The sequence below is a fragment of the Acanthisitta chloris genome, unplaced genomic scaffold (genome assembly GCF_000695815.1).
Source record: "Acanthisitta chloris isolate BGI_N310 unplaced genomic scaffold, ASM69581v1 scaffold6670, whole genome shotgun sequence".
NCBI lineage: Eukaryota > Metazoa > Chordata > Aves > Passeriformes > Acanthisittidae > Acanthisitta > Acanthisitta chloris.
Genome location: NW_008650222.1, coordinates 64,156 through 76,301, shown reverse-complemented (window position 1 = coordinate 76,301; position 12,146 = coordinate 64,156). Strand labels below are relative to the sequence as shown.

General features: G+C 40.4%; 1 protein-coding gene across 3 annotated transcripts in view; it reads right to left on the bottom strand.

Annotated features, from left to right (window-relative positions):
* Positions 1-1,355: 1,355 nt before the first annotated feature.
* Positions 1,356-12,146, bottom strand: part of LOC103811202 (kelch-like protein 13) — a 72,624-nt gene continuing 61,833 nt past the window's right edge. For 2 of the 3 annotated variants that reach the window (XM_009084166.1, XM_009084158.1), the window contains exons 6-7: positions 5,570-5,683; positions 2,030-3,579 (exon numbers count right to left, since the gene is read on the bottom strand). In XM_009084166.1, coding sequence (XP_009082414.1) covers positions 3,092-3,579; positions 5,570-5,683 — 602 coding nt within the window. In that variant the 3' untranslated portion in view covers positions 2,030-3,091. Of the gene's footprint in view, positions 3,580-5,569; positions 5,684-12,146 lie in introns of all 3 variants that reach the window. The other variant, XM_009084174.1, reaches the window with a different exon arrangement.

Sequence of the window (12,146 nt, the reverse complement as noted above, 5' to 3'; positions counted from 1 at the left end):
GACCAGCAGAGTCAGACACCAATGTAAAGGTGAGGTATTTACCAGCTGGGGAGCAACTTAAGAAGGAAAAACAATTCTAGTAGGCAGAGTGAACTTTGAAAAACCAAAAGTGCTATGATCTTTGGTTATAAACTTCTCCACACATTGGTACTGCACTTATTGCTGTGGCATCGAATTATTTTTTGATGTCCAACTAGCCCATCAGATTAAGACTATAAACCTTTGGGGAGAGTTTTCTTTATCTCTATGCAAACTGCCCTAAGCCAAGACTTCCATTATTCCACTAAAGAACCAGACTATTGACTTGAGCTTCTGACTGCTACTAAAATGTTACTCCTTCAAGATTCCACTCCTCAGAAACAGAATGGGCAATTTAAAATTAGCATTGTCTGGAAAAAGAAGCCGCTGGTCACCACGTGGAAACCGCTGGCTTGAGATACCATGATGGGTTTACTCTTCATACAGACAGGCTCATTGGAAATGGAGGTGGAATATCTGCTGTATCCACAGGTACACCCACAGCTGTGGATGGAAAGGGTTTCTCATGCCACGGTTAAGAAAGATGTAATGAGTATCAAGTAATTTTACACTACATTACAGAAGAAAACAGTTTGCAGTTTGGGTCAAATCTTTGATGTTTGCTTTTCAGTCCTGGTGAGTCATTATGAACACTTTAATCCAGAGGGAGACATAAAAAAAGCCTCAAAGATTAATTTGATTGAAGCACTACATTTAATCCACTATGCTGTGTCCAATACTGAGGACAAAATGATGCTCAAAAATAATTCTTCCACTTTATGTATAACAGATAATGAGTCACTTAAAAAAATAAATCTCTACCTTGTGGCCATATACCAGCTCCTAGGCTATTCAGGGCTCAGACACAAAACTGACATCCTGACTTCAGGCCATCTCAGAATGGTTAGAACCTACACTAAGCCCATTCCAAACAGAGAACTGCAGTGAAGACACCCACTTTTAAACAGTGTGTCTTCTCATCCCCAGGAGGGTATCAGGATACTTTATCCTAAAGGAATTTTAAGTCTTTCAAATAATTTTCAGTTTAAGCAATAAATGAGAAACTGACTCTGGTTTTCAGGGGATTTAAACTCAGGCAGGGTCTAAAATCTGGTCTCTATGCCGGAAAAAAAAAAGTAGCATGTGACACTTAAACGACTGACACACACTTAAGCAACAGAGCAACATTTTCCTATCCAGTGCTTTGCACAGCATTAGAAGAGCATTCTTAGGGTGATGAGTCAATTCACCTTCACTAGCTACTTTCCAAGAGTATCCACTGGTGCCACTATTCCACCTGTAACAACCTTACACAGTTACGCAGAATTAAGATTCTATTTTTTGAAAGAGGAAGAATTTTGTTTTAACCAAAACAATTATGAAACCTAAAGGTGACAAGTAGATTTTGATAATGATCATGACGAGCAAACTGCATAAAGAATAAATATCAGTACTTCCAAAACTGACACCACAGTAATGCTGCTGCTTGATGCATCAAGCAGGGACAAAATCAAAACAGCAAACTCCCAACAAAAGTCTATTAAGTCTTACATGGTTATTTATAATAGGTAACACAATAAAATAAGCTGACTTAAACAGTTTCCCCCAGAGGATACCCCTGTGACTGTGTTCATTAGCAAAACCACTTGTAACATAAGATGGGAAGTTCAGGACAACCATGACCAGAGCTGCAGTTCATCAGCAGTGCACTGTACTTTGGAGCAGGTAAAGATCTCTGTGAATTTGTATGACTGCACACACAAGCAGTAGTTCTCCAAGGGAAAAAAAAACACATTAAGACTGGTTTTTCATCAGTCCTTAACAATAAAATGAACACATCAGACCAAAACAGTTTCTTAAAAGTAGGTCAGAAATACCCATTCAGGATCACTTCTGCATTGGTTTCCTAGCGAACTGATCTACCCACAGGGATATACGTAATGTATCCTGGAGACAGCGAGGCAGAGGAAGAAAACCAAATACATTAATGAGGTAGCTTAGACTGGGTAACTGCAGTTAGAAGTTTTATTGAACAAAAGAAGGTAAAACGTGGTAGTCCAAGTTCACTGAGCAAAAGCAGCTCTCTCGCTGAAGCTGCACTTTGTGCTAAATAACCTTATTATCTGAGACTATACAGAGGACACATTATGCAAGTTATCTCAACAGCAAAGGAGAAAGGTAGATTAAATTTGATCTGATGATTTGGTCAAATTCAGTGGCTTAAGTTACTGTTTCTAGCCCTTAACTACCTATATTCAGTACAGGCATACAAGAGAATATACAACTGCACTGAATTCCCATGTGTTAATAGTGTTGTGCTCCCATGCAAGCGGAAGCCAATTCCTGAAAAAAACCCAAATTAAAACCCAAACATCTTAAATATTTTGTTTGAAGCATCATTCAACTGACTCAGGAAAAACACTGGATATAGGTTATAAAAAACGCCTGGCCTCGACAAGGTCTGCTTCCTGTACAGTGCTTGTAGTTTAAAATTATTTTATTTCTCCCCTCTGCCTAAGAAACTTCATATGCTCTGAAAGCACCCACAAAGTCAGGTGGGTAAAGAGATATGTCAAAAATACTCTGAAAAGAGGGAGGTAGCTCAGGCCCCTTGGCAACCTTCGGACACAGTTCACATTGATGTGATCTACCTCCCCTTGTAATCTGCAGTCAAAATGAAAGGAAAAAGGATTTCAACTATGAAATTTAGTGAAAGAACGTGTTCAATACAAAGTCTTCCAATCTGACTCATTGGGCTCCCAAATGTAAGCTATAAGGTACCTCACACCCAATACACAACATTAATAACGTACCTAGTTCATACATTTTATAGACAATATCTTCTCATTTGTTAAACATTTGGCTCGGGTGAGTACATCTTTTTTTTTGTTAACCACTTGACAAACATTCTAGGCCAAACAAACAGCACAAATAATGTCGAAGTCTTTTTTTTTTTCCAGTAATTGTATGAAATGCTGTAGGCTACGCCTAACAGAAACTACTGAAGAAAAATAATAGACCCCATGATGCAGTGCAAAGGTGTTACTACAACATCATAAGTCAAGGGATGGTTCTAAGGTGCTGAAAGAGGAGATTCTCTAGACGGTGACCCTGTATTGTCCTCCGGAGGGAACACAGTAAGAGTGCAGGCTCGAATGCCACCAAGGGATTCTGGAAGGTCAAATACTTTATGCCACTCATCTTTTTCAGGATCATATTTCTGAACTATTTCCACCATACACCGATTATTCCAAGAATATCCTCCAACAACATAGATTTTATTTTCAAAGACAGCAACCCCAACATCACTTTGCCCACGTAACATGGCAGCAATTGGAGTCCACTGGTCTAGAGTTGGTGAGTAATATTCACAGCTTAGAACATCATCATAATCACTTGTTCCTCTAAAGTGATTTCCACCAATAACATATAGCTTGTCTCCTACAGTACACATGCAATGCAGACCTCTGACTGTGGTCATCGGAGCTTTTTGAGTCCATTTGTCTGTGTCAGGGTCAAAACACATAAGTTCCTTTTGGAAAGTATCATGGGTAATTCCCCCTAGAAAAACAAAACACATGTTAGAGTAGTGTTCACCCTAATAAGCACTAAAACCCAAAAAATACATTTTAGTGAAAGATTTCTATCTTCCTTAAAACTTCTTTGCTCTTGCCTAGATTACTGTCACAGGAGTACTCCATTTCAAATGACATTTATTCCTTTAAATGTGAACATGGACAGAGTTTGTTCAGGTATTTCATTACACAGGGTGATGCTGGCAGATTAAAAGAAAAAAAAGTGTTACCTATGCTTCTGTTTGGCAAAATTCCTTCTTTGCTTACATTTCGTCAGTTTGCTAGTTTTGTTTTTCACCATCAAGAAAACAGGTATCCATTTCCCTTTTGAACTTTGATACTATGCTATTGTTTTAAGTAGTCCTATCACAAAGCAGAATTTTCATCAGAAAACCTTTTTCATCAACTTGAAGTGAATAGAGAGAGGACACAGATTTCAAATATTCTTCTGTTCATAGATGCCTAGAGTTCCCTCTACATTTACCTTCTCCATAGCTCCCAGTAAAAACATCTGGAGGGGCTTCAGGGGAAGTCACAGGATGATTTCCCATCAGTGGATGAAACATCTCACCTTTCTACAAGGCCATTAGGCAGGCCACAAAGCAGTCATACCAATTTCAGACACTGTAAGCTCATTAGCTATGGTTTAAGACCAAAATGCAACTGTAAATGTATTTGAGGTCTTAAAAATATGCAGAGAACACACTGCTACTGAACAGCCTCCTCCTGGGCTAACCATTCCACATGGAATTACCACACCTGGATTAGGAGCAGACAGAGATGACATTGTGTATACAGTACTTAATTCTTCAGCTGGACAGTAAGACCTAAATATAGAAAAAACAGGACTGTCCAGCCCTGACACTTAGTGACAGCTATAGTAGTGGCAGTGCTTTGACAAAGGAACCAATCTTTACATTTTCAACCCCAAAAGTGCTTGGATTCACAGGGGTATCTGAGAGGACAAAAGGAAAACAAAAGTCTGTGGGAAATACACAGCATCTGCATGAAAAAAAACATAGCAGAGAGCATATACATGCACCACCTGCAGCAAAACAAACAAAAGGGACAAAAAAGTACTGATAACAGCACAGCAATTAGAAGCTAGCTTAATGGACTTGCTCAGAGAAAAATAAGAAGCTAAAATTTACCTTATGGTAAATTTTAAACCAAATCCCTCAGTCTAATGGCACAAGGTTCCCTAAATCAAAATACCCCAAGGATTAAGCTGCTCCAGTGCATCTCCCCACCAAGTGTTGTCAGCTAAGCAACCTTGTCCCACCTCTTGCCCTGAATTTCAGCTCTGTTGTTAAGAGGACATCCCTTACAAACTCAGCAGGAGAATATACATAGGTCTGTGATTTGTGTAGTGATCACTGACAGGTGGATTGAATCTTCTTTAAATATTGAGCAGATAACCTGATTTTCAGGCAACCTATTACCCTAGTTTGGAAAAAAATGGAATGAAACTATAACCTCAGTGACATATAGGATCAAGCATATTCCAAATGGAAGACAAGTGAAAGTACAGACATAATTCACATACTGGGATTACCATGAGAATTTATCCCTTTCCATTAGCTCAATGAAGGCAAATGTTCTTCTTTAAAGTAATAAAACTTCCAATGCTTTGCAAAGTGAGGGGAGGATGTGAGTGATAGAGAGGATGTGTTTAACGGTTATTGCCACATGAATGTATATATGTGGCATATTCTGTATTCTGATAGTTAAAGTGAATAATTGCTTTGGAATTCAGAGCTGTCAATTACTATGTAAATGCATAATATTATCTAAAATAATTTTGTCAGAGCCTGCAGTATATATGCCATTTGACTGCCTTCATATGAAATCGCATTACTACTTACACCACAGCAAATCAACTGCAACCACAGACTCATTTTTACTGTCTCCAACTGACATAGAAAAAGTTAGGTAAGCAATTTTTTCACCAAGATGATATAATAGGAATTATTTACCTGAAATATACATTAATCCCCCATACACAGTTCCAGCGTGACCATAGTGGGGTTCATTCATTTTTGCGACGTAGCTCCATTCATTCATCCTGGGATTGTAACATTCCACGGTGGCTGTTGGAAACAAATGAGAATATAAAAGTGTTGAAGACACGCTGAAGCATAGCAGTTCAGATTTCAGTACAGTGCAGTGGCAGTAACAATCATAAACAGAGGAACTATCAACAAGAAACACCATTGGTTCAGCTGAGAAAGTCACAAGGGAATTATTGAGCATTATCACAGACTCACAGAATGGTTGGGGCTGGAAGGGAGCTCTAGAGACCACCTAGTCCAACATCCTTGCCAAAGGAGAGTTACCCAGAGCAGGCTGCACAGGATTGTGTCCAGTTGGGTTTGGAACATCCCTAGAGGAGACTCCATAACCTCTCTGGGCAGCCTGTCCCAGAGCTGCCACCCTCACAGTAAAGAAGTTTTTCTTCCAATTCAAATGGAACCTTCTGTGTATCAGTTTGTGTCCATTGCCCCTTGTCCTGTTGCTGGGCATTGTTGGGAAAGCTGAAGGTTCCGTGCGGGGAAGCAAGCGGCCGACTCCGTGTGGGTGATACAGCAAGCTCCATCTTTATTGTCTGACAGGCTCTTTTTTATACAGTGCAGGACAGCATGCAATTATCAATCATTTTTAATTGGCTAGGCTCTAAAGATAGCATTCAGGTACTCTCCCTACTCACAGCTGCAGCTGTGAGGCTTATCTCTTGCTTTCCCAGGCTTGGGTGCATTCCTAGCTGTTTGTCTTGAAATTGTTTGTTTCACCCTCAAGGCCGAGTTACTCCCTATCTATATATAAGTTACTATCTCCAGAGCCTTGCTTGTACACACTGCATTCCCAGGTGCGTTCCCAGGACTGTGTCTGTACGTTCCCAGGGGACTGTGTCCTTGCTCTTTTTAGCCTTCCCCAGGTGCATACCCAGGATCATGTCCCGCCATTCTCCAACAGGGCATCACTGAAGTGTCTGCTCCCATTCTCTTGACAATCATCCTTCAGATATTTTTGTGTATTGATAAGATCCTCTCTCAGTCCTCTCTTCCCCAGACTGAACAGGTGCCCAGCTCCCTCAGCCTTTCCTCATAAGTGAGATGCTCTAGTCCACTCATTTTCATAGTCCTCTGTCAGACCTTCTCTGGCAGTTCCATGTCTTTCCTGTCCTGGAGAGCCCGGAACTCGCCTCACCAGGGCTGAGCAGAGGAGCACGATCACCTCCCTCAACATGATGGCCACACTCTTCCTAATGCAGCCCAGGATACCATTGACCTTCTTGGCCCCTGGAACACACTCCTGGCTCATGGACAGCTTCTTGTCCACCAGGACCCCCAGGTCCTTCTCCACAGAGCTGTTGCAGCAGGTCAGCCCCCAGCCTGTCCTGGTGCTTGGGGTTATTCCTCCCTAGATGCTGGACTCTACACTTGCCTTTCCCGAACTTCACTAGGCTCCTCTCCAGCCTGTCCTGGTCTTGCTGAATGGCAGCACAGCCTCCAGGCATACCAGCCACTCCTCCCAGGTTTGTAGTATCAGCAAACTTGCTGAGAGTAACACTGTCCCTCGATGACTAATTTTCTATTGTCTTGGAAGGTTTTATTAAGCACCTGCACAGCAACATACAGCACAGCATATGCAAGTCACCAAATCAAACAATTTACAGAGCCAAGCTTTAAAATAATATAAGATGAAAAGGAGAGAAGCAGTGCCTGTGTGGATACACAGCTCCATTTGTGCAGTTTTCTTTGTGAATTGGAATGTTGAAATGATCGAAGGATTATCAAATCAGAAATCACAGAGCATTATACTAAGTTAAGAAGAAACACAGAGCCCAAGTGTCCTTGCAGAATGCATTTCTGAGAAGGAATCCTCTCTTTGAAGTGGGATAGGAGTGATGCAGGTTGCAGGAAAAGGGCTATGCATAATAAGCCCAGAGAATGGAAATAGAAAACAGACTCAATAATGGATATGAGCAAGCTGTAGGGATTGGCAGCTTGAATAGTACAATATGATCAGAGGGGCATAAGATCTTCACAAACGCTGTAATATAGTGACCTTATGATGCACAGAGCAACTATCAATAATTAAGCTATCTTAAAAACAAATTAAATCTCATTTTAAATAATTAAGAATGAGATTCTCATGCTTGTTATACAATGCTTAATTTCTGAAGAGAGATGCTTATGAACTATTCATACAAAAATTTAATCTGTCTTCAAAAGTGGCTTGCTCTAGAACAAGGTTTTTATTGAATCAAGGGTAGGAAATCTGAGCCAGCTCTATGTAATCAGTGATGGGGACTTAAAGTCCAGGGTTACAATCAACTGAAAGAGACCAAAAAAAAATCAGAACCTGAGAAACTTGTCATTTTAAAGGCAGAATCTAGTTAGTGTTAGTCTAAGCCTGCAGAATTAGCAGTACTGGCCAGGCCAGATAAGAATGTCAATCAGTAACTCTTATACCATAAGGCATCTCACCCTATCTCCAAAGCTGTCTTAAAAAGATCCTTTGGAGCATTTTAGAAGAGTAAAGTATAGCTATGGTCTCAGACTACCATGAAAAAATCCCTAGTCATGGAAAAAATTAGCAAAGAACGGCCATAAAGCCAGTGAATGCTGTAGACACTCTCCTGCCCAAATAAAGGTATAGGCACAAAGAACTGGTTCCACAAATTACACCTGAAATTAAACTTAGGAGTTGTATTTCTTTGTATTGCCATCTTGCATGCAATGTTTGCCCAATCCCCAAACAAACCCAAACTCACTCTTTTATAAATGCATTCATCAATTCCAATATTCTTTTCTAAAAAGGGAAGCTCCTTCCCACACTGCTCTATTTAGCAATCAGAGGCAAAGATGTATGGAAATCTCAAAACCAGAAAAAAACCCCAGATTTGATGTGCAAGTAATTATAGCTGTCCCAGTTCCACCCCGACAGCAGACCCTTCCGACCTGCTGTTCACTGCTGTGCTGCACTGAAACCATCATTCTACTTGCTTTCACAAAAACAAAGGCATCCTGTTTTTCCCATAGTGCTGCCACTCTGCACTGAGGTGAGGAACTTGTACTTCTAACACACGACAAGGACAAGGAAGAGCAGAGCATGTGCAAAGCAATCGCAAAGCCAGCAGCACCCAGAGGAACACGACACCCAGCACTGCACAGTTTTATCTCACTCTGCACTATGGACTGCGTTTACCAGAGAAAGCACAGCCAAAAGACCACTTTAGCAAGAGAAGATAAAACATGCAGAAATTGGTACACATTACTGCCATCACTACCACCATGACGTAAAGATCTTATTTATATGAGAGAGGATGATGTTGAGCCCAAGATCCCTCACTTCCTGATGTGGCTTCAAAATTCTCTCAAACCTTTCCCATACAGCTAAAGTACAATTTGGCAGTATTTCAGACAAACTATTCCAACTCAGATCTCACATCTACTGTGCTCTAAAACAAAGCTAATCAGTTCCCAGCTGAAAAACACTACTGTTGTTTGCTTGATCCGCATAGCTGTTTCCCTGTTACCTTGCAAGGTCAATCCATTTCTCTCTTTTAAGGAGATATCCCTCTGCATCGAAAGGAAAAAATATACACAATTCCAGCTATCAAAGGTGCCCATAAATTTAAGAGAGGTATCAGGACATTCTCCACAAAATCTCCAGACAAACCAGAGTTCATAAAACACTCAAACTGGCACTTTACTGAACCTAAGTATATATCTTATATAGCATGAGACTGATGGATTCGTTCTTCCAAAAGCATGACTGATTCAAACCAGGCTTTATTTATGTGTAACCGTGGAACTTCTGATGTGTTCATTACCATAATCCAGGGAAGACAGGCCTCATTTTAATAGAAAAAAGACACAAAGCCTTGGCAGTCCCAAGGGATGCTCAGCCTGCACTCATTTCATAGTGCCATCTGTGATGCTATTTGAGGTGTATGCAGATATTTAGCACTTCTCTGTCAGTAGCTTCTAATGTGTCTTGAGGTTTATTACAGCAGAACTTAGGAACTGTGTGATGTCCCAAACCCAGGATCTTAATTTTGTTGCATTACTTCTATAATACAGTTTGTTTCTCTACAACTCAAAGCTGACTTGCTTAAATTAAAGAGATGTGACTAGTTTTGTCCTAGCATAGCAAGGAGCCACTCCAAAACAAGCCCCTACAAGAGAGGTTCTCCAGTTCACACTTGAGTTTGATATCCACAGTAGTACTCAGACAGTAAACAGCCCAACTAGGTAATGATGCATGTCTTCTAAATCAACAACATTTTAAATAAATAAATCAATAAATAGATGTGTAACATAGACTCACAGGAGATGTTTTTATATAAGTAAGGAGTTGTTTCGATTGAGGGTTCAACACCAGAAAATAAATGCCTTCCAACTTGTTGGGCAAAGGTTCAGAACATGTAAGTGTCCTGCCCTGGACCACAAGTCTTCTCTTTCTGCCTTTATTGCAGAGTGATGATGAAGGTATTAATGAATCAGTAGTTTAGTCACAACCCAGCATCACCTAAAGTGCTTAGGAAAACCTCAGATGCAAAAATTTCAAACTTCACTCAAGCCTATGAAGAGCAGAGCCTGACATATCTTGAAAATACCTAAATGCACAAGTTTTATAGTAGTACTTACAGGCACAACTTCTGCCATCATCAAGCACCACACCTGAACTCTTAATGAGCTACAAAAATCTACTTGTCTGAGAAGAGAAAACAGTTTCCAGTGCTCTGCACAACACCACAGCTGGAAAATGTCAATGTGCTCTGCTTCATGAGTATCTTGGTAAGCCACACCTGCTTTTTCCTTTGTCTCCTTTTCCAAAATGTCTTGTCCTTTGCACACCTGCCTTCTCCAGGCTGGGCTCCTCCTCATGCCAGAGTGCTGCTGGCCCTGCCTTCTGGGAATACCTTTGGCCTGCTTTGATATTTAAAGAGAACTAACCAGAACAAGGTATAATCCTTCCAGGAGCAGCACACACATCTGCACAGCCCTAAACTGTCATATTGTTGAGAAATCTGAATGATAAATTCATAATTCAGGACATTTCAGGGATACGTTTACCACATACATGGAAACTCACCCATCCTCACCAAACTTTCCTCAGTGGCCTGCACTGGTGAAACAGCAGCTGGTTATTACACTGGAGCACACACTACTGAGGTAGAATGTGGCATTTACAAAGTTCTAAGAAGATTAAACATCTGAAAACTGGTTTGGGAAGGCTTGATAGAAAGCCTCAAGAAAGTATAGGTTTTATTCCAGAGAATGTCAGGAGAAAAAAAAAATAAAGACATTCATTTTAGTAACTTTAATCCTTTGGCTCTTTTCCACAGGAGCTGATCTTCCAGAAAGCTAAATTCAGGTTTTGGGAATTTTTCCTCTCTAACAACAGATTGAAATTACTTTGAACCCAAGGGCAACTTCTTTAATACCTGTCCAACACACATTTGACCTTCTCTTCTATGAAAAGCCTGAGAGTTTTTCTCATCTGAAGAGAAAGGGAAGTTTAAGCTGGATTTCATCTTTTGGCTGTCAAGGTTTATGAAAGAAACATGAAAATGAAAAGTGACTTGCCTTACAATTAACAAGAAAAGAAACTGAAGCCCCAAATCAAAGTATAAGACAGCTACAATATTTAGCATTTAGACTGCTCTTCCCGCAGAATGATCCGATGACATTTTTCAGGTCTGTGTGGAAATCGCTGCAGCATTTTAATGATATCTTTACAGAACAATTTCAGATAGGTGATAAATTTTGTATTTTAATTAAAGCTGCAGAAGAGTTGAGGTCAGCAGAACGACACTGCTTGATCTAATTTAAGGGAACACTGCACTTAAGAGCCTGCTGTACACACAGGTTGCACTGGCTTAGTGACAGTATTACTTCATATTGATTTTGTTAGACTTGCAGCTTTTTCACTGACCTTCTTATAACCCTACTCTGCTGGGATGGTACAGTGCACAAGGTCAGCAATCTGATTATCTGTTATTAAATCCTGCCATTAGAAAATAGCTCACTAAAGCTATTTATCAGGTTTTCTGATACTCAAGATAACGATCAATACATGTTTGTTTGTACATTTGGTCTTTTATAGGATATTAAGCTGGTTTAGAATGTGTTTTCTGGAAAATAGAGTGATTCAGAAGAAAAACTCTGAAAACCTCGGGATTTGCATCAGAAAATGGCTGTCTAGGGAAAACAAGTTACTGCAAAATACTTTCCCACCTTTTTTGGAAACATGAAGCATTTTTAAATGTCTCATTTCCTCAGACATTAGAATGGATTTTAAACTTCTAGCAAAGCCAGCCCAGTTTTGTGTGGTGGAAGCAATATACTCATGTTTCCTAAGAAAGTTTGCAACATGATCATCCTGGACTGGATCAGGAACAGTGTGGTCAGCAGGACCAGGGAGGTGATTCTGCCCCTGGACTCGACGCTGGTGAGGCCACACCTTGAATAGTGTGTGCAGTTCTGGGCCACTCAGGTCAGGAAGGATATTGAGGTGCTGGAGCAGGTCCAGAGAAGAGCA